Source organism: Perca flavescens, chromosome 3 (assembly GCF_004354835.1).
Source record: "Perca flavescens isolate YP-PL-M2 chromosome 3, PFLA_1.0, whole genome shotgun sequence".
Classification (NCBI taxonomy): domain Eukaryota; kingdom Metazoa; phylum Chordata; class Actinopteri; order Perciformes; family Percidae; genus Perca; species Perca flavescens.
This window is the reverse complement of record NC_041333.1, coordinates 30,107,007-30,129,629: the sequence shown is the minus strand read 5'-3', so window position 1 is coordinate 30,129,629 and position 22,623 is coordinate 30,107,007. Positions and strand designations below refer to the sequence as shown.

Sequence of the window (22,623 nt, the reverse complement as noted above, 5' to 3'; positions counted from 1 at the left end):
GATTATTTTGCAGTTGAAATCTTTCTTAAAATGTAATAACTATGCCCACAAATGTAACATACTGACGTTTTGGGTGTTTGTGGTTTTTTTATGTATGTGAGTATACTCTACCTGTAGTGCTCTGGCGCATGTTTGTCAGTCAGAAGCTGCAAGTAGATGGACTGAGATCTTCTCTTCATACACCAGTTCTAAAAAGACAACATTAACACAACCGTTACCCAACCTGGAGACAGTTAAGCCAAAGTAGTGGTGGCAAGTAACAAAGTACATTTACTCAACTACTGTACAAGTACAATTTTGAGGTACTTGTACTTTACTTACTTATTTACATTTTCTGCTTCTACTACTCCACTATATTTCAGAGGGAAATACTGTACTTTTTGTTTTAAGAGCTATAGTTACTAGTTACTTTTTGGATAAGATTTTACATGAAACGGATATGATATGCTTATAAAATGCATTTTTTTTCAAGATCAGAAAAGCAGTTGGAGCCACTTGTCATGATTTGGATGTGAGTTGTTAATAGTTCCACCAAAGACTGATTTCCACTCTAAACCACTTCAGATTATTTCATTTAAATAACAGTTTGACGCCCACAGGTAAAATGATCTAATATTTCAAAAAAAAGAAAAGATTAGAGATAGAAAGAAAAACGCAATACAAACATTTAGCAGAATTAGTTTTTCACCATCATCTACCTCAGGAATCATGTCGTGACCCCTCAGATCTATCTTGTGACCTTTTGGAGGAGGGGTCTGCTATTAATAGCAGGGGTCTGCTATTTAGAAATAACAGACCATAGAATGCTGTAATTGATCAATCAGAAGCGAGTTTAATGTTACTGTTAATACAACTTGTAATGTTTCTAATACATATTATTATGTATGAATGTACGCACGTACCAATGGTTTTCATATAACTTCTCTGTCGCAAGTCTTAAAGTTGAAAGCTAAAACACAGCAAATTGCATTAAAAAATGTGTCTAGATTTTCAGCTGTTACATTAAGCCATGAATTTCAATGAAACCATTGAATATCAATGATAGCGGTAATAGTTACAAGGAGCAGCGGTGGTCTAGTGCTGAGAGCCACGGTACAGTCATCAACGCAGCGTTTTTCATCCCTACAATGGTTAATGCATCCATCAGCTAATGGCATAATATATAACTCCTACCTGCTCTCTGTGATCAGTCGCTCCAGCTGAGAGTGGCAGCTAAATGATTTAACATGTAAATGTAATGACAGACAGTAGTGTGAAACTATTGAGAGGCTTCTGTACCTGTGCAAAGGCAATGAAGACCAGCTGTTCGTGTGTGTATTTGAGCCCAGGCAGCGGCCTCTCCGGACCATGTTCCCTCACCCACTTCTGATATGCCTGGGCAGTAAGAGAGAGGTGTGTGGTGGGAGGGAATAATGAAAGACAGGAGATACAAATTAAATTAGAATCCCTCACCTCATGTTCAAAGTAGCATATTCTCTGTAAGTTAAACTAAGATCTCAAACCAAAACGGGCCAGGGTCAGCCAATCTCACTGATTGACATGACTAACAGGCACTATGAAACTACTGTTGCATTTTGATATTCTGATTTATTTAAAAGCAATTACTCATTCCCTTTGTACTTTTGTTTCTGCATGAACAAAACACTCCTCGCTTCAATATAGACCACTGACACGCTCAATATGGAATTGAATTATGCAGCAACACAGATACTCTGCTGTCCAGTCAAACCCATACATACACACACGCACACACGCGCACGCACGCACACACACACACGCACGCTGATACAATCAGAAAAAGGGAATTCACGTTTATCTTTTATCTTGATTCTGGTAGACATCTGCTCTTTACTTTCATACAACTAAAGTAGACTTATTTAGGAAGAATAAAGAAAATGCACAGTGGTGCTACTGAAAACTCTGATATTTACAGTTTGTGAAGTCACAGAGCCAATGTATTTAAACATTGATGGGACTTATAGCCTATTACTTACATAGTACGACAGCTTGAGTCCTCCCATGTCTGCTATGTTCTCCCCCAGTGTCAGACGGCCATTCACCTAAACACACAGAAAGGAAACTAATGAAACGCTGAAAGGTCTTAACATCTCTGCTCCTATACCTTTGTGATAGTATGTATACCTACTTCAAGGATCTGATGTGAATAAAAGACTAATATCAGTATTTGGTAGTAAATCAGATTTGTTTATGCAGGTGTGAATACACTAATCAAACTTCTTCCTGTATTTTTACTTGCTTGCTCCCATCCTAAGCACATCTGGCCAATAAGCAGAGTGAACATTCTCGCAATGTTTGTAGCGATGCATTTTGATTCGCTTGGATTTTTATGTGTGTGAAAAGAAACCGAACCAAGGGGAAAACACATGTACAAACTCATCAACTGATTAGGACCAGAGCAAACAGGCCATTGGTGTGAAAACCTTAGTTCCTAGCAGTGGTCAAGCAAGGTCCAACAACTATAGATCCTACATACAGCCAATACGGCTTTTGTTAGAACCTTCCTGTAAGGGTAAATGCCCATATTTTTCAAACTCCACTTCCCCAGTTTGTAATACAGGTTCCCTGGTAGAAATCTTCAAGCACAATCTGAGATAGCCCTGTTGACATTGCTATGATTTGGTGCATGCTCTTGGGGGAAAGTGGTATAGACCTACTCTAGCTGTGTAAGTGTCCTGAGATAACTTGTGTTATGATTTGACACTATAAATACAAATTGAATTGAATTTAATTATGACATCATCAGGGTTATTTTCTCAGACCTAACAAAGCTCCTTCAGGGCTACTGTAGACATCATATAACTGTTTTTACCGGCTGAGTAGTACTCACTTTGACTTTATATGTAAAATTGGTGAAGTGCTCCTTTTAAAGGAAGTAATCTATTTGTAATCTGAAAAAACTATTCTGTCTTCCACAGATAACCAAAGTAGTATTGATGTATTCCGAAATAATGATAAGTCAACCTGCATCATATCAGAGGACACTGACTTGCTGACATATGGTTTTCAATATAAATGTAAAATCAGTCCAAAATCTTAGCTGACCCATATATCTATGTAATGCTATGGCACAAATTGTATGTGCAAGTGTCTGTGTGCACACCCACCCTCTGATTGTAAACAGTGAAGTTATCATAGAGCTTGACGATACATTCAGCCTTCTTCTGGAACTTTCTGTAGGACTCCTCTGTCCACCACTGCTTGAGGTTTCCATGGCGGTCGTACTGGCCCCCTAGGGACATGAACCATTGCATCACTAAGATGAAGGGCAAAAGGGCAGGGGGGGCAGTGTTAGCATGGAGACAACACAACCTGTAACTTTCCTTCACAGTCCAAAAAGCTGCCCAGCACATCATCTTGGAAGCTTTTTGTTGCTGCGGGAGTCAAACCATTATGAAGTAAAACGTTGTTGGGTTGACTTTGGCTATATCCAGTTCAAGAGACAACTGAACTGCCTTTCCAGCCAACTAAATTTGTAAAATGACTGTCTGCCAGAAAAGCCAGTAGTGCACAAACCTACCAATCCCACTCAAAGTTATTCCAGCATGTGGTAGGTGGCTGGCAGACATTTCACACCCTCATTAAAGTCTTCAAATGTATCTTAAAGGGCAGCACTTTTGACTGGAAATGAAAGTTAGAGATTGTGGCTCAAAATACAGTTGCAGGCCTCCAACAAATGTCATAAAATTACACAAATCATCAGGGAACCCATGCTCTTTCTGTGGAATGGAATAGTTCAACGCAAAAGCGGGAGTATGACTCAAAATGATGAAAACGTGGGTATGAGCATTGTTGTAATGGACAGGTGAAGAGGTTGTAGTTCTTACCCCAGTCATCATATCCATGTGTTAGTTCATGGCCAATGATCGCTCCTATTCCTCCATAGTTCAGAGATCTGGCAGCAGGAAGGAGAAATATGGAACATTACACAAAACTAAAACTTTCTTGGTATCTGCAGTTACTTAAAAAAGGTCTTGAATTGCATATACCTACAGCAAGACTATGAACTGTTGAAAGAAAAGTTAAATTCCTGAGCAATAAAACACACTTGATCAATTAAATACATTGAGGAATTTTACTGCTACAGCCAAAGTTTGAAAAAGTTTGGCTGGTCTGGTATGACCACTAGGATGTTAGCTAATGTTAGCACATTTCAGATTTAGCTGTGTAACTTTAACAAACTTTACTGACTCAATTTGTTTTGTTTTTAAATGTAGTACTATCTAGTCAAAGGTTACTTTCTCATACAGATTCCCAAAGTTAGGTCTGCTTATCCACTCACTTTAGAACAGAGCAATGCCTTTTGACTGATTTGAGGTGTCTCATTACAGACAGCCCTGTTGCCTTCTTGTCTTGTCTTTGTCTTTGTCCTATTGTCCTCATTGCTAAGTCTGCTCAGCTAAGCCAAATAAATTGCAAGTGGCACTTGAGATCTTATTTTGGATCCATGTTGCTCAAACTGGTATTGAATAAAAAGAAACTCATTGCCACATTTCGTCTGTACACACTGATTAGAAAACATCAGATATCTGTTTTACATGTGAGGGGAAATCAGCAATGGGACCTTTCAGCTGCAGTGTGAACATAAGTCATAATTTCCCAACCTTGTGTAAGCACCCACTGGCCCACAACTAGCATGTGCCCCCTGCTTCCACCTCTCCTTGACCCTGGGCCGAGCTGGAGTGCTGTCTTTGCTCCACATGCATATATAGAGAGTGATGAGAGGGCAGTCTGGGGCTATTCACATGGCTACATCTGAAAATGACTTTCTGACAGCTAGTCGATACGCTGCCTCACACCGAGCCCAACTCCCTCGCTAAACTAACTGGCTGATTGAAGCTTCATTATACTGGACGTGCTGGTGAAGAGGTGTGTGTGTGTGTGTGTGTGTGTGTGTGTGTGTGTGTGTGTGTGTGTGTGTGTGTGTGTGTGTGTGTGTGTGTGTGTGTGTGGGAGAGAGCGAGAGTTTATGGGAGGTTAGGGCTACTGCAGTAATAACTTCCAGGGGACAGGTACACACACACACGCACACCGACACACACACTTTACTACTTCATTAATTAATATTGATTAGCATGCATGGCAGCAGGTAGTGGAAGTAGTGGTGATCACCTCTAATGAAGAAGCTAATATGGGGGGTGGGGGGGGGGGGGTGGGGTGGAATGCAGGAGCTGCAACTGTTTGGACTGTATTGTATGTATTGGCTTAAATAATATTCAATACTGTAAAAAAAAAAAAGTAGTTGTTTAAGTGCACATTCCTCAGTGCTGTAGTGCTTTGTTTTCTTACTGACCATTTTCTAGACCACACCAACACTTCCTGGATTGATTTCCTACCTACCAGGCAGCCATTTGGTTTATAATTCATGCCAGTGTTGTATGACCCTTGCAAAGAGTTGAAACTTTTGGCATGGCATAACCATTGAAATCTTTATCAAAACAGATACAACTCTTGAACGAGTTCAAGTCAAAATATCCAGTTGCTGAAATTGGCCTGGACAAGGACAAGTAATCAGGCCTGGATATCAGTGATATTTCAGTGCAACAAATTCGGTTTTATTTTAACTACAACTTTGTTAAATTGCAACATTAAGTATGCTATATTGATTAAATCTCAAAATTATGTATTTAGTTGCTGATAAGATTCAAATAATCATAGCAGCACTAGTATGAAAACATTCATTTAGAATTGGTTTGGATTTTAGTGCTTATGGTATAATTAATTAAATTTAAATTCAAAATATTTTCCATCGTGATAAGAGTAAAGCTATGGGGAAAATATTTCCTGCTGATAGAGTTTTAAAGATATTTGTCACATAATGCTGCATTGCCTATCAGCAACTGTATTTAACAATATATATTACTGTCCATAAAATACCCTATATATGTCGGACCTTATAATACAAAGAGCTTCTATCTAAATGTACAAATGAAGTACTAGTAAGTAATGCATGACTAATTTAAAGTTATAAATAGTTTGCAATAATGCAGTGACTATGATTAATGAATTAGAACTCAAATTCATGAATTAGAGTCACAAAGTAACTAACTGAGATAAATACAACACATAGCGTCAGACAGGGAGGCTATCTACTTTCATGCACCATCAAATTAGTCGACCGACTCAAATTTAGGCAGGCGACTTCTCAATGACACCTGTTCCATTAGCGGGACCTTGTTCGGTAATTGAGCTCTCGGTGGGTAGTTAAATTGGTTTAATCAGGTGTGCTGGGACTTCAGGGAAGAAGAGGTTTGCCAGACTGTCGTAGAATTTAATGACCTTTGTTGTTGTGGACGTGGTGATGTTGTTGCCTCCCTACGGACAGCAGCAGGGAAAGGCAGGGAGAAGAGGAGGGCTACTTACTGTGGGAACTCAGGGTTGTAGAGAGTGGGCTGAAGGATGCCGGCAGGAAACACTGGAAGAGAGATAAAGAAACAACATGAGGGAAGTGGAAATGTCCAGATACAATTATGAATATCACACACTCTGGTTTTATTATAAAGTTGTTGTTTTTTTATCACATTGATACAGTCTCATCTAGAGAGAAAGAGAGAGAGTTAAGAGGAAATGTGAAACAATGATGCCTTAAAGCTGAACTAGGACGTTGATGTAAAATAGAGCAGCTGCTATAGAGGACAATGACGAGAAAGTCTCTCCATTTGCCCAAATGCATTTCTTTCAGCACACAGTAAGAGCAAAATACAAATCAGTCTCCTCCACAGCAGCAACTTCTTGCTTCATGCTGAGTAAGATGAAGAACTGGGGAGCCTGGAGATGATTGTGGATTTTAGGAAGAAAAACGCAGACCCAGCCACCCCCCTCACCCTGTGTGACTCCCCAGGCAAAACTGTAGAGTCCTTCCGCTTCCTGGGCTCCATCATCACCCAGGATCTAAAGTGGGAGTTGAACATCAGCACCTTCATCAAAAAAGCCCAGCCGAGGATGTACTTCGTATATGTATTAACCATGTGTTTATAACTGCGACCGCCGCCGTGCCTGTCACTGGTGACAATGTTTTTGAAAATACGTTTCACTTGAAATGTAATTGAGAATGCAGTTTAGTTGTATGGGAATGTAAGAATGTGAGTTTTTACTTAAATAACTATCTACAATATGGTTTGACAAAAATATCGGTACAGACTTGAACAGATGTTCCTCTCAGTCTCAGGATGAAAATAATGAATTACAAATAACGTTGGTGGTCCCCTGACTTTTTCCAGGAGATCTATCTGCAACACTGATGCCATTCCCATCAGCCTCAGCTGTACTTTGTATTTAGTGCTAATTAGCAAATGTAAGCATGCTAGGATGCTAAACTAGGATGGTGTTAGCATGTTAGCATTGTCATTATGTGCACATATTTTGCTCAAAGCACTATTGTACAGACTCAAAAAGCTTCTAGCATAGCTGTAGAGTCTGTTCAGTTTTTTTTTTTTTTTTTTTTTTTTTTTTTTTTTTTTACATTTTATAGACAAATCAAATAATTACAAATAATTGGTAATTTCCATATAATTGTAGCAGGAAAAGTATTGTTATGACCCTGGGGTCATATTTTGTAATTTGTCTTTCACCCTGCACTATCATGCTACGTTTACACGTGGCCGGCTATTTTCATAAACGGATATTTCAACTCAAAAATAACATTGTGCACAGCTGTCAGTTTTCAGAAAAGTGTTCGTTTATACTGTATGTACCCGTGTATATATCAGCCGTCAATGCAGTCAAGAGCATGCCAGACCTGTAGGTGGCGGTGTAACGAGAAGCTCAAGCCCACGTTAGCCAATTAGAATCCTGAAAACAGCAACAACAGCAACCAATCACGTCCTCTTTCTCTCTCTCGGTTGCCTAAACCTCTGTTTGTCTCAGTTTACATGCAAACGTGCAAACGAAGATTTCAAAAATCTCCACTCTGGCCAGAGTTTTTAGAAAGACTCGTTTTTAGAAAGACTCGGTTTCAGAGGCGAATTCTCTGTTTGCGTGTAAACGAAGGCTACAAACGAAGAGAATGTCTTAGTTTGTAAAAATAACCATGTACGTGTAAACAGGGTCTCAGTTGATATCCTCTGAGTGTACAGAGGTAATGGAGAACAGGTGTGCACACCGGATTGGTCCAGCAGAGCTGATTGCAGTCTCCTGATTGGTCGCCTGGAGGACAGCAGCCATTTTAAGCCTCATCGGACAGAAACTCATCCTCATCTGTGTCTTGTGTTTCAAGTTGTTGTGAGTAGCGTAAACAACTGATAGGTTTGGTATGTGTGCATGCAGATGTTTGAATGTATCTTGTCTATTCTACGGACTTTCTAGAGACCAGTCAGTTTAAGGTGATATGGTCTCACAGTAAAACCTAGCTTAGAATGGGCACAACTTTCACGCAGAGGAATTGGAGCCACGAATGTGAGAATCTATTAGGAGCATTGGCGATAAAAGGTGTAGTTTAAGAGTAAAACTTGTGTGCTGAAATAGATGTCTCATGCTGTGTAAGCACAAAAAGTGTTTAAAAGGTATTCACTGTGATGTACATGTGGTTCATCTTTGGCCAGACGTGTCTGTATGCTCATGGTTGTCCCAGTGTCATGAAAGTTTGTTCACTGTTTGAATAAAGCTGCACTTGATTTGTAATCATCGGACTGGTCGTCATCTTTGAGGTCTCCCAACATCATTTCTGAGTCATCACCCGATATCAACAACCTTCAGTGAAAATGATTGTTTTGATCTCTTGGATTTGTTATCCTTCAGCCATTTTGTTTTAGCTGTGAATACATTTTCTTTGTCTTATATTGCTAGTAGCAATTTGTTAGGAGTGAGAAGTCCTTTTTGTTTGTTCCCTTTTTTCTCCTGTTTTGTTATCAGAAGCCTAGGTTAGAGCTTTGTCTTTTCTTTACATTTTGTTTTGGTTTAGGAAAGTTTTAAGTTGTCTTTAGAGTTGTTTTGTTTGTTGTGTTGGGGCCTCATCTCCGAATAAAATAGAAACTGCTACTTTGCAATTCTTTGTCCTGGCCATGTTTGGGAGTGGGAAGAGTGGGGAAGGCACATGTTTTGTTACGTCTGGTTTACCCCTAGACATCAGGTCGTAACAGTATGTACATGTAGGTAGTCAGGATTTAACATTATCAGTGACTGTGAGGCAAAGCTGCCCATGAAGAGAATTAAAACCCACAATGCTAGGGAGCTACTTTTAATAAACCTCTGTCCTTGTCTCTTTATCTTCAAAGATAACCTGCTTCCAGACATGAAATAAAGTAAGCCAAAGAGATGAAGGGAAACTTAAGTGGGCAATATTAATTTGATATTAAAAAAGGAAAGTATGAAAATGAATGAAGTGGCTTGGTTAAGTGACAGAAATAATGGCTATGGGTTAAAAGAAATGACCCAGGGGACTGATGATGATAATGTGTTTGTCTGACTCTTCCTGTCCTCTAGCATACTCTTGCGAGCACACCATTGATTTTTCTGTGAGAGATTTAATCCAGCAGGCAGGCAGACACAGACAGCCAATCATGAGGGAGACCTTCTTATTATACATCCACGGAGAAGACAAAGAGAGGAGAGATGGAGTTAGGGGGGGAGGGAGGGAGGAGTGACAGCGCAAGGCCAGATTTGTTAAAACTTGGGACGGTGTTACTGCTTGTTTTTCCTCCAGGGGGGTGTTAAGTATGTGAGGTGGAGATCAACGTAGAAAGTGAGCGATGAGAAGGAATGTGATATAAGGAGGCGGATGCTTTTTTTCTCGGAGCGGCCGACATGTTTGACTTGTTGAAAACAGGCTGCAACATGGTGTAATTGCTTGTAACTAATGCGTCCATGTCGTGGTGCAGAATGGCAATGGAGGGGGTTATGTGTGGAGACAGATGACATAGAGAACACAAATATCTGTATGTACAATGAAGAGTCACACACTCACCCATTTGGTTCTTGTTAGGGAGGTAGTAGGCATTTAGGGCCTGAGGGGGGAGAAGCCATCTGAGGAGAAAAGCAGTGTCAAACAAACAGGGTTTTAAAGATGGGATCCATTACACACACACACACACACACACACACACACACACAAATCACCAATCTACCCACTCGAAACACCCCCCGATCCTGAACAGAATCCCAAACACTTCCGCCTATCTCTCTCTCCCTATATCTCCCTCTCTCTCTAAACCCCCTGGTGAGAAATATTCAGTGAGTGTGGTCCCACGGCCAAAGTTCCTTTCTGCATATGAAACTGCGGACAGTTCCTTTATGATAATCCAAATAAACCCAGACCAATTGATTGGCACAAAATCCCCCAAATGACTAACTCTGAAAGTGTGAGATGCCCTTGTTCTAGGAATGAAAGACTGATGGCTCCGCATACACAGAGGAGGAGGAGGAGGAGGAGGATGAGGAGTGTTTCTTTCTTTATTTCCCAGCGACAACAAGACAGAGTGAGTGATGAAAGGTCCACTTTTTTGGTGATAAAGGGGACGTATGTGATTTAACTCTTCAGGGCGTTGAGTGTGGGCTAATGATACAGTTGTTTTGAGCACCTTGGAATACTAATGTGACTGTAATGTGTTGTCATAGCAGCGAGGCACTCAATCCAGGGGTTCATGGCCGCGTTTCAGAAAAATGAGCCGCATGTCCCACAGCACTTTTCTGCTGCCTGGCTGCTGTAGATAAGTAAATCAAATGGATTTTCTCCTGCTGTGTATGTCAATTTGGTATCTGTTGGTTTAATTTAGAGGCGCATGAACAAATACGTCAAACTAAAAAGGGATTCACAGGAACACATGTTAGGTATGTCAAACACATTAGAGTAACACACTCACAGTGGTGGAACTGCAGCGTCTGGTGTGAGCCTCAGCTGCATGAGTTCAGTCTGCATTTCAAATATATTAACCTTCTTTAATTGCTTTGCACCGCGTGTCAGTAAGATGAGATGGCTGGCCAGCATAGCTTGTGTAATGTAAGGAGATATGACACTCACGCTGTCTTGTCCACTTCCTCACGGATCTTCTTCACTGACAGCTTGATGTTGAACTTGATGCTGTTAAGGATGTTCTTGAAATAGGTCTTCTCGTCCACGTCAAACTGCAAAACCACAGATATGAAGGGATTGTGAGTGTTAACACCTGTACTTTACGCTAATGTAATAAAAGAGTATGTTCACATTTTTGTTGCAATTGTTAGGATTATTATTACCTCTGGCAAGGAGGTTATGTTTTCAGTTGGGTTTGTTTGATTATCAGCAGGATTGTGGGAAAACTACAAGCCCAATTTTTATGAATCTTGGTGGAAGGGTGTAGCTTGGGCCATGGAAGAACCCATTAAATCTGGAAGCGGCTCCGAATCACGGAGCGGATACAAATATTATTAGTCACTTTCGTTAACAATGCGAGATAGGGCATGGCCGGGACAGAGGTATGTCCTCCCTGGGTGCCCTTCTAGTTAAATGCATTTAGTAATACATTTAAACAACATGTAAGCAGCATTTTAATTTGCAAACTGTAGCTGGGAAAGTACCAATATTTTCCTCTGCCATGTAAAGCAGCACAAAGGAAAATACTCAAGTAAATTATAAGCACAAACCGAAGTGTGTATATACAGTACTTCAGTAAATGCACTTAGTCACTTTCCACTACTGATGTGAATCACCTTTCATTACATTACATTACACGTCATTTAGCTGACGCTTTTATCCAAAGCGACTTACAATTAAGCATGTACCTTTCCTACTTTTCCCCACCTTCATGATGCACTCGATCAGTTTACTGTTTTCAAATTTTGATTACACCTTTATCTTTACACCCAAATTTAAGCAAAAGCTCATTACAGTTGATGTACAGTACATACATCTCTTTATACAGTAGAGAGTGATACAGAGTGAAATAGGAGGCTAATGACTCACCCCGTATTCTTTATCTATGAGCTCAGGTTTGATCATGAAGTCTGGGTATCCTGTCATCACCATCATATACTTCAGCTGGGAGAGAAGAAGAGAGTGTAAAATTTAAGGGAAAACAGCTGGTCCAACATCACCCCACATTCAGTTGTGGTAACTAACACGCACCCATACACACTTGATTTTGGACTCAGGCGTGTGTGTGCACGCGCACCCGGGCGCACGTGCATGCACGCGCACACATACACACACACACACGCACACACACACACACACACACACACACACACACACACACACACACACACACACACACACACACACACACACACACACACACACACAAACACACACTCACACACAGTAACTAACTAATCAAGCAAACTCAATGTAATAGGATTACAGGGAAGCTCTTTATATTCAGCATGGCCCTCTAAAAGGATTATAACTTCAGATTGTAAAAGTATTAGAAGGGATATCTTTCAGTGCAGACCCTAAATCAGAACCACAGAGAGATCCGGATTAGGCGATGCTCACTTCTCAATGTCAAGCCCTTAATGTATTCCATCTAACAAAGCAATCAATCAAACCCCCGGAAAGAAAGGAACTGCAAAGAAAGAATTAAATATTTTTCAAATACTAATCAGATCTGGCAGGGAGTGGTGCTTCTGATGCAAAAGCTGAGTTAGGCTCCGAACCTTTGCTCTGGCAGCCTCCTTGGTGGTTTCATCCATCCAGTCCAGCTCCTGCAGCCGGAGGTCCAGAGAGTGCTTTATGTCCTCTACCAGCTCCTGTACCTGGAGGGAGATCACATCATATTTAAAGAAGTTTTAAAGGCCCTGAAAACATATCAGTCAGCTTCTTACTCTGAATGAACTACTTAACTAAATTAACAATAAATATTGCTGAAATGATATGGAAATGTATGTTGTTGATTTGATTTGATAGACGTAGCGGTAGGCTAAAGGATGCAATTTAGACAGTATGAGGTTCTGACCTTCTCTGGGAGGAAATTTTAGTAACTGGACCTCTTTAAATTTTAATGGAAAACCCCTGCACTAGTGTATGCTGTTGACAATTAATGCACATTTGTTTGTAGCCTAATGGTGTTCTTTAATATTAATATAACAGTAGTATAACTATATAACAATGGTATTTTCTCTTTATCCCTCTTTTAAAAATGTGACACAGTAACTTTTACTCGGACTACATTCTAACTGACTTCCTATGTTCATATTTACACAGGCAATTACATTTTACCTGAGTACTTCTTTAAACTTGCTTTACTTTTACTTGAGTAATATTCAAGTTCTCTTTCTATCCCTTTTATTTAGTTATGGATATTTTAAAGAAATACTGAAGATTCTCAGGGGTTTCAACTTGTTGGAATTCCCCAAAACCAAACCGTTAAAGGTGTAATTAAAGTGTATAAGGTCAAGCATACTTCAAAAGATAGTGCTTGTGTTACTAACTGATGATTTGGATTAATGTTGTACCAGACTGCCTACAATGGTGGATTTCCTTCCACCTTTGTAGGCCCACTGCTGCAGTTTTTGATGTCAGTTCTGTGTAATGCAAAATCCCATGTCCAATATGTAATAGCCACTGACCCTATTTGCAGCTAAAAACACACAAACCGCAAGTCAAAGCGTTCAACCATCACTGAATTTTGATTTCATTTCAAAAACAGCATGGGACACGGTTCTACTTTTCAGCCGCCAGGCAATGCAAGTCAAAGTGGCATAAATAGGGCGCTTTGACTTGCGGTCTGTGATGGCATGAGGCTTGCAGTTGTAGCAACATGCAAGTTATAATGTGAGTGAAACTATAATTACTGAGAATCTCTTTTATCCTTGTTTTTGTTTGTCCAATATCAATGTTTCTTTCTCACAATGGGGTGAGGAACATTTGCTGTCAAAACTTTTAAACTAAAAACTATCTGGAGTGCCAACCAACCCACAAACTGTGAAATAAGACAACCCAGTCAGTTGTTTGTGGTCTGCCTTAGAAAACAGATTTGGCTCCTTTTTCAACCATCACATGCAGGCTCCTTTTCCTCCATTTTGTGGAGCTTTTCAGGAGGGGGGCTTAAAAAAAGACAGGCGCTAAAACAGAGCGTTTCAGACAGGGGCTACAGTCAGCAAACAGTAGGAGAAAAATAATGTGTTTTTTGAACATTAAATCATGTAAATATGTTCTAGTAGAAACCCAAAACACAAGTATGAACTTGTAAATGAGCATAATATGTCTTCTTTAAAGATTTGTACTGGTGCTTTCTCAAAGTACTGCAAACACGTCTCATAAAAGACACTGGGATTCAGGATAACAAGAAAGCCCTGACTCCTGTCTCTCAGGATCAGCTCCTGAGACTCATTAGATACTGATCATGCAGAGGTAAGCAGCATCTGTGAGTCAGTCAAGGCACACACATCGCCACTTGCTACAGGTCCCGTACTGCTTGTGTTGATAATGAGGTATCCAACCTGTGTGGAAATGTCAAAATAGTGCAGACTGATGTCTAAGCAATGGGACATGATCAGTGTGGAGAGTACCAAAAATGCAATAACTCAGCATGAGACTTTCTATGCCCACATTAGACACTCTACAGTACATTACATACAAGGATGGTTTGAATAACGTTTAGATGTTATGGGATTCGAAACCACTTAATCTGGTTGAAACCTGCCATACTGTAGACGTGATCTTTAAAATCTCTTCTCTATTCTTTAATTAATCTGAAAAGCTCCACTAGCTTGAATAAGTTTTGAAATGTATACTTAGTATCTTATAAGAAACTTAAATGGAATATTATAAGCTTTGGAACTTACATTTCAATTAAGTTGCAGTATATAGAAATTAATTAGCACCCAGAATGTCTCCAGTTGTGTCAGACTTGCTTTATGCTATTGTCCTGTGCCTTGGCAGCTATTTAAAAGTTTCCAAGAGAAGAAGATAGGCAGCTCAATGTAAGATAAGGCTTGTGGGCTGGACCGTGAGAGTATAAGAAGAAGAAGGTGAAAGGGAGATGATGGAGGGCTTAAAGAAAGAGCATGGGGTTACAGAGGTTAGAAATCCCATTGGGAACCATATCCCCATGTCCTAGACTGGACATCAGACTGAGATAAGAATACATATGGGGAGGATTAAGGTGAAAGAAAAGTGGACCAAAGTTCAGAGGTGGGGGATTAGTAGTGAATGACCTAGGCAGAGAGCAATATAGAACCATAAGTTGATTGAAAAGACAGTTAGAGACAGTTCTGATTGGCATGGACGGTATTTCCAGATCCCAGTACAGGAATCAAGCAAAAATCCTTCAGCAAAGTCAAAATATACAGCTGGATCCCCCAAACCTCCCCATGCAGAGCCAAAGACAGCAATGAACTAGAAAATAAAAAATAAAGAAACAATATCAGAAAAAGGCGAGTTCCAGTATTGACACATTCGTGAAAATTGTGGAAAAGGTATACAATATGAAACATGTTTTTTTTCCCCAAGACCAGAGATGTCACAGATGATTGTAAAATATTGTTAAATCTTTCCAGTAATAAGTACAATCATACAAGATCAATTTAAGGCCACTTTTGTGTTTTTTCCTCCTGCTGTCTTTGAAGGATGCTGTCCAACTACTCTTGTATGTAGTCAATGGAAAGTGACGATAAATTGCTCTTCACTGCATACATTGTTTAGACCAAGTAGCGATGGAAATACTTTCATTAAATACGTAGTGATAGCTCTGACATTTACAGCTTGACAATCTTGTTCAATCTCAAAACTGCTGGTGCCTGACCACAACAAACTCCAAAATGCTGTTTTCATGTGTAAATTCAAGCCCACAAGAAAACAGAGCACAACATTTATATATAAATATATATATATATATTATATATATATGGTATAAGTATGGAAAAAATGAAGTTGCATCCTTTGAAAGATCAGTGCAGCTAATGGAATAACATGCAATTAATGCATTTGCTTATTTTCAAATGTAAGTTTTAATTACATTTCTTAGTTCTCAGTGGGAAGAGGAATAATGAGATAGATATATGTCCTATACATATTAAATGCACACAGTATGTAGTACTGTTCACACATTTTTATAGTATAGTCTTTTTGAAGTTAAAAAAATCATCACACAACATACTGTACTAACATGAAATGATTTGTGTCCCCACAGACATCAATCAAACTGTAACTTTGGAATACCAATTAAACTTCAAAAAGCAAACCCTAAATATTTTGTTTCCCTAGATTTTTCTGTAGTTGTTTTAAAAGGACAATTCCGGTGCAAAATGAACCTAGTGGTTAATAACATATGTGTACCGAGTCGACCGTTCTCTGGGATATGTTTTTATGCTAATCGAATGTGTCTCTAGCTTGAAACAAGCTAGCGCAAACCGGTTATTTGCTTATAACGCCAGCGTTCGGGGCAGAGGGTAAATCGCTATTTCTATACCACTAACAAGGCTCAAAATAGCACCACACTTCAACGGTAGCATAATGAGGGTCCCTATATGTAAACCGAAGCATTGAGAACTTTTTAAGTGTACAGACAGTTTATTAAAAAGATAGTTCACTATACAGGCAGGCGCCATATTGGTAAAACAGTCATGAACAGTCAAACGACTAACGCTGTGCAACCAGTAACCAGTAACATAGCTCAAGCAGGGCATTCGTGATTCGACTGGTCATAACTGTTTTCCCAATATGGCGCCTGCCTGTATACTGAATGGTACAGTCTTTATAAACTATCTTTTTAATAAACTGTCTGTACACTTACAAAGTTCTCAATACTTTGGTTTACATGTAGGGACCATTTTGCACCGGAATTGTCCTTTAAGCCCTTTTTTTTTCAGTTGTACAAATATATATCTTTTTTTATTTTAGATAATAACTTTAAACTTTAAAATACTGTTTGAAGTATAATTATAGCTGCTCTAATCAATATTTTTATATTGACAATGGATTATAAATCTACGTTTTCCAAGTTTAAGCGTCTTTAAGCTAATTTCTTCGTGTTTCAGATCCATAATTTAATTGTTTTTTAGCAAAAGTGTTTTGATAAACCCAGTGTGAACACACTACACATAACAAAACCTTCTTACAGGCTTATTAGTATGGGATTGGGCAAAAACTAGAGTGCAGCCAATGGGCATTAGCCTGGCAAGCTAACAGTGGGTAACAAATTAAATTAGAATTGTTTGGGTCTCCAATTTGGCAGTACCAATTGGGTTCAGCTTGCTTGTGTTTGGGTTTTAGACATGTGCAGAACTCGACATGCAGTTCACATTTTTGTAGCCACTTGTGTTTGGCTTGAATTTGGATTTGTCTGGATTTAACAAATATGGACAAAACCTTGTCTCCTCTGAAAACATGGCAAATTGAAGGCCATCTGAATCCATCCATCCATCCATCCATCCATCTACAGTCCACTCAACTTTCCCACCATCCATCCATTGGTCTACCCACACCCATACCTTGGCCTTGCTCTGTGAGGAGAAGTGTTGCTGGACGAACAGGGCTCCCAGGGCCATGCCAAAGTGTTTGTTGGCCTGAGTGAGGCAGAGCCTGCCCAGCTCCAGCTGCTGCTCTGTGCCATCAATCTCACGAGAAAACTCGTGGATGGTGCTGCGGAAGGCGGTGGAAAGGTGTTCACTTAGTGCCGCCACAATGCGCCACAGCATGTAGTTATGGAGAACCCTAGGACAAAGTAAAAAAAAGAAGAAGGATGGATCATAGATCATCATCATAGATTTGGTTTGGATTTAATTAATCTTTGATTAACGATGATAATTGATTAATTCACACTGTAACAGCTTTGCAAAACCCATGAGACAACACAGGAGTGACAGATATTTTTAGATCAAAAACTAGAGGCAGTAAAAAACAATAGTCAAGAGTTAGCTAATCATCTACTTGGATACATTGATCCTTTTGGTGTCTATGTTCTCATCCATTAATATGGATACCAATTATTTAACAGTTCCCTACAATGATTAATTAAAGCACTAGAAACAGCTTCTGCTATGATACCAACCCACCAAACTTGTAACTTGATGAATGGCAGCCACCGTGGTCCCAAGTGTCGTTACGGGATAATGGTAAACACTAAAGCAAAACAAAAAGTCAGAAAACTCACTAAGCAATGTTGGTTTAAAGGATTTTTTTTAACATTAGCTACTGGTCATGGTTTACATGTTTTGGAAGAGTCCATTTTAATAAAGTTTAGGTTTAGGTTTTATGTTGAAGGAGATGTGATTCCTGTGTCAAAACAGTGATAGATATGTAGAAGCAAAATCTTCTTATGAAATAAACTTTGCAGTGGTAGGTGAAAAAAATTAAAAATTTTACTTTTGAAATGTACACATTCTCACTTTAATGTGAGACTGTAGCACACTTCCTCTTGGGTTTTCTTTGTAAAGTGATCAGTTGATATGACTAACTGTAATCTTGTTCCATCTGGACCAAAGTTCTGTTTTTCCATCTCCCCCCCGAGCCATTTAAAAAAAAGGCTGGAAGTCAGGAAAGTTAGAGAGAAAACAACAGGGAGACAGTGATCGAGAGTCAATGCTGAGGAGTCAAGAGGGCCCAACAGTTTAAGAACAGCTCCCTCTAATCCAGAGTGACTCACAGCGGAGCTGCAGCAGAAGGGTGAGGAAAATATTGAGCGGGAGGAGAGAAAATGCATCATTCATTTATGTATTCAAGCTGTGTCTTTTCCCCCAGACGATGGAGTGCTGTTGTGTCCTCGTGCCCCCACTGGGTGCACACATCTACTCTGCCCTGCGGGGACAAATGCCCCACTCTCCCACTGCGAGGCTCCATGCGGACCTCAAGGCATGTTGTTGTTTTTTTCCCGTTTTTTAAATTTCCCCTATGCATGACAGATATTAAATCAAAAGCGCCTTGGCAACGGCACCCAGAGGTCCCGCCAACAAAGCACTTGTGAAGTGAATTTAATTGACGGGAAAAGGGAGAGCAAGGCAGAAGGTGGAGGCAGGGAGGATGAATAAATGAATGAGAGACTCAGGTGGCATCCTTGATCATCAGTACCATCAACTAATCAACATGTGTTACTGGTGTGACTGATTTGCTTGATACGCTGGTTTGTGTCATTTTGTTGTCACCTGCTCGTCGCAGATTACACACTTGGACAGGTCTGAGTTTATATATTGCATGCATGTGTATATGTATGTGAGATTGTATGCAGCTGCATGCATGGAAGTCATCTATATGATAATGGTAAAACTACAGCATTTTATGTGTGGGAGAGATGAGTAACATTTTACTTGAAGCATCTTTGAGGAAAAGTAATGACAATAATCTCTCAGAGTAAAGCAGGAATGAAACTTGACACAACGGGTTAACGAGTGGTGTGGATTTTCAATTTTCCGATTTCCCCTGCTAATAGCACCACTGTGATATTAGATGATATGTTGTACGTGCTCTAGCCATTTCACTTCCTGCTTGGCCTGCACAACGCCTGCGGCTCTGTCAAAAAAAGACCAATCTCGTATTTTTGGTGGAGCACAGCAGAGACCCGCTTCTGGTACACTTCTGGATGAGCTGCGTCGCGGCTGGTGGAATCACAAGCTTTGTCTAAAGTGGCCGTGATTGCTCCGCAGGTGGCAGTGCAACAGGAGGAAAAAGTTGTTACCCGGGTGGTTTGGCTCTGATTTTCTTAGCCTTTTTCTTTGCAAGCCCGGTAGGTTAAGGCAAAGTCTATTGTATGTTCAGCTGAGCGAACCACTCTTTGCAGGGCCTTGGGGTCAGCAAACTTGATGATGGTGTTGGAGTTGAAAGTGGCTACACAGTCGTGTGTGCATAGAGAGTACAGCAGGGGACTCCAAACACAGCCCTGGGGTGCTCCGATGTTAAGGATGAGGATGAAAGAGGTGTGTCCGCCCACCCTCACCACCTGGGGTTTGCCTGCCAGGAATTCAAGGATCCACATGCACAGTGAGGTGTTTAATCCCAGGTCCATCAGCTTTGTGACGAGCCTGGAGGAAACTATGGTGGTAAATGCTGAACTGTAGTCAATGAACATCAATCTGGGCGGTAGTCATTCAGGCAGGCTGGTCTTGTTTTTTTGGGCACAGGAATGACAGTGGACTTGAAGCATATCACTATTACAGACTGAGCCAGTGCCATGTTGAATATCATTGTGAACTAGGCCTGGCTAACGAGAATTCCTTTTAAGGATTTGGGTTATTCTGAGTCACTCACTAAACTGATCCAGGTTGTGTGAGTTGAATGTGATGTTTGAATGAATGAATGTTTCAGACTGTCTGCTCGACCTAATTGCATTTTAACATACTACATTTATACACCAAACCTACAGTAGGCCTAGCTAGGCTACGTGCAGAACATTGTATGTTATTTCAGAAGTGAAAGAATGGCTTTTGTTGTGGATTTGCTTTTAGTCAGCTGCAAATATGGCTTGACCCCAAAGAAAATTCTAACAAAAGATTTTTCAGTGGTTTACAGTAGTATCAGATGTACTTAAAAACACACTAAAAGTTTACCAAAGTTTGTCTTCAAGAAAGGCCCCATTTTCAAAATGGCGGCCGCCAGGTCCTTAAAAAGACCATTACTCCTTTGTATTCCTATTACACCATGAATACTGGTAGCTTATACATGTTTTAGCCATGTAATATTCTAATTAGCATATTTGTATGATAAATAACTGATTACAAGCACAATTATATATATTAAAGCAATTGGTTACAAGCATATTTATGCAAAAAATAAGGGCAAATACAATTACAATTTAATAATAAAATTTCCCTTAAGTAATTGCATATTTCTCATATCGTTTTGCCTAGTGTTGGTGGTTTCTGTCCATCAGCTCCCTTCTGATGAACCTCTACCACATCAGAGCCATCTCTTAAGTTTTTACAGCAAATGGGGCAAGTTTCTCGGTTTACAACAATATGACTCATGGTCAAAATTGCATTTGGAGTGTACTTTTTCCTCAAGCTAATCCAACACTATCATCCCCTCTTAATACACTCACATTGATGGCCTTTGTCATGTGTTAGACATCTTTCTAATGTTCTTTTGATACCCCCATAAAATGACACTGAGCATGTGTCTGAGAATAAGATAGTTTGTTCTGTAATGTACACCACCGGTCAAAGGTTTTAGAACACCCCAATCTTTTTAGTTTTTTATTGAAATTTTAGCAGTTCAAGTCCAATGAATAGCTAGAAATGGTACACAGGTAAGTGGTGAACTGGCTGAGGTTAAAAAAAAAGTAAGGTTACCCAAAACTGAAAAATAATGTACATTTCAGAATTTTACAAAAAGGCCTTTTTCAGGGAACAAGAAATGGGTTAACAATGTAAAGCTGTTCTGCAGCAATGGAGGTTGATCAAGCTTTGAAATGCTTGATTGGTGCTACCAATTCCCACAGGTGTTCCAACTTGTCTGGATTACTTACAACCCCCTCTGTTTGTATAAGTAGTATTGTTGGAACACACTGTGGTACCGTACCCTCGTGAGCATTATTTGAACTGTATTGTACTGCAGAAAGTAGTGTGTTGCTATAAAAATGGCGGGAAAAAGGCAATTAACAATGGAAGAGAGACAGACCATCATAACACTTAAGAATGTCGGTCTTTCCTACCGAGAAATTGCGAAGAAAGTCAAGGTGTCAGTGAGTACAGTATTCTTCACCATCAAAAGGCACTTAGAAACTGGGGGAAACTCTGACAGGAAGAGGTCTGGCAGACCCAAAGCCACAACAGAATCAGAAGACAAGGTTCTGAGAGTCAACAGCTTGCGTGATCGGCGGCTCACAGGACAACAGCTTCAAGCACAGCTTAATAGTGGTCGTAATAAGCAAGTCTCAGTTTCAACTGTAAAGAGAAGACTTCGAGCTGCAGGTTTGATAGGTCGAGTTGCAGCAAGAAAGCCACTGCTAAGACGAAGAATAAGAAAAAGAGGCTTGCCTGGGCCAAGAAACATCGTCAATGGACTACTGAAGACTGGAAGAAGGATGGTTCCTCAGTGTGTGACATCAACTGTCAAACATGGAGGAGGAAGCGTGATGGTCTGGGGCTGTTTTGCTGGATCCAGGGTCGGTGATTTGTACAGAGTGAAAGTCACCCTGAACCAAAACGTCTACCACAGGATTAAAGCAGCGCCATGCAGTACCCTCTGGTATGGGCCTAGTTGGTCAGGGGTTCATCATACAGCAAGATAATGACCCAAAACTTAAATCCAAGCTATGCCAGAACTACCTTAGCAAAAAAGAACAAGATGGTAAGCTTAAAAACATGGAGTGGCCAGCACAGTCACCAGACTTAAACCCCATAGAGCTGGTTTGGGATAAACTGGACAGAAAAGTGAAAGCAAAGCAACAAGGGCCACACATTTATGGGAACTTCTGCAACAGAGTTGGGAAGAACTTTCTGAAGAATATTTGATTTCCATTGTAGAAAGAATGCCACGAGTGTGTTCAGCTGTTGTATCTGCCAAAGGGGGCTACTTTGAGGAGTCAAGAATGTAGAATACATTATGGTTTATAAATTGATTCCATGATTTCTCTTTTAACTTAAATTGTTCATTTTTTCTATTATTTCATTTCCGAGTACAATAAGACATTGAACTGCATGAATTTCAATAAAAACCTGGAAAAATTGGGGTGTTCTAAAACTTTTGACCGGTAGTGTAAATTCTTTTCTTTTCTTTTGTTCTTTTGTTCTTTTGTTCTTCTTTTTTTTGTTTTTAAAAAC

The 22,623-nt window shown here is 39.9% G+C and overlaps 1 protein-coding gene across 2 annotated transcripts in view; it reads right to left on the bottom strand.

Moving 5' to 3' along the window:
• ecel1 (endothelin converting enzyme-like 1) overlaps window positions 1-22,623 on the bottom strand; it is a 41,658-nt gene that overhangs the window by 1,620 nt on the left and 17,415 nt on the right. For both annotated transcript variants that reach the window (XR_003692173.1, XM_028573226.1), the window contains exons 7-17: window positions 17,362-17,584; window positions 12,586-12,684; window positions 11,894-11,968; window positions 10,973-11,076; window positions 9,920-9,978; window positions 6,382-6,433; window positions 3,846-3,913; window positions 3,126-3,250; window positions 1,995-2,060; window positions 1,279-1,374; window positions 112-188 (exon numbers count right to left, since the gene is read on the bottom strand). Coding sequence is in view for 1 of the 2 variants with exons in the window: in XM_028573226.1 (XP_028429027.1) it covers window positions 112-188; window positions 1,279-1,374; window positions 1,995-2,060; window positions 3,126-3,250; window positions 3,846-3,913; window positions 6,382-6,433; window positions 9,920-9,978; window positions 10,973-11,076; window positions 11,894-11,968; window positions 12,586-12,684; window positions 17,362-17,584 (1,044 nt within the window). In the remaining variant the exon portion in view is untranslated. The remainder of the gene's footprint in view (window positions 1-111; window positions 189-1,278; window positions 1,375-1,994; window positions 2,061-3,125; window positions 3,251-3,845; window positions 3,914-6,381; window positions 6,434-9,919; window positions 9,979-10,972; window positions 11,077-11,893; window positions 11,969-12,585; window positions 12,685-17,361; window positions 17,585-22,623) is intronic.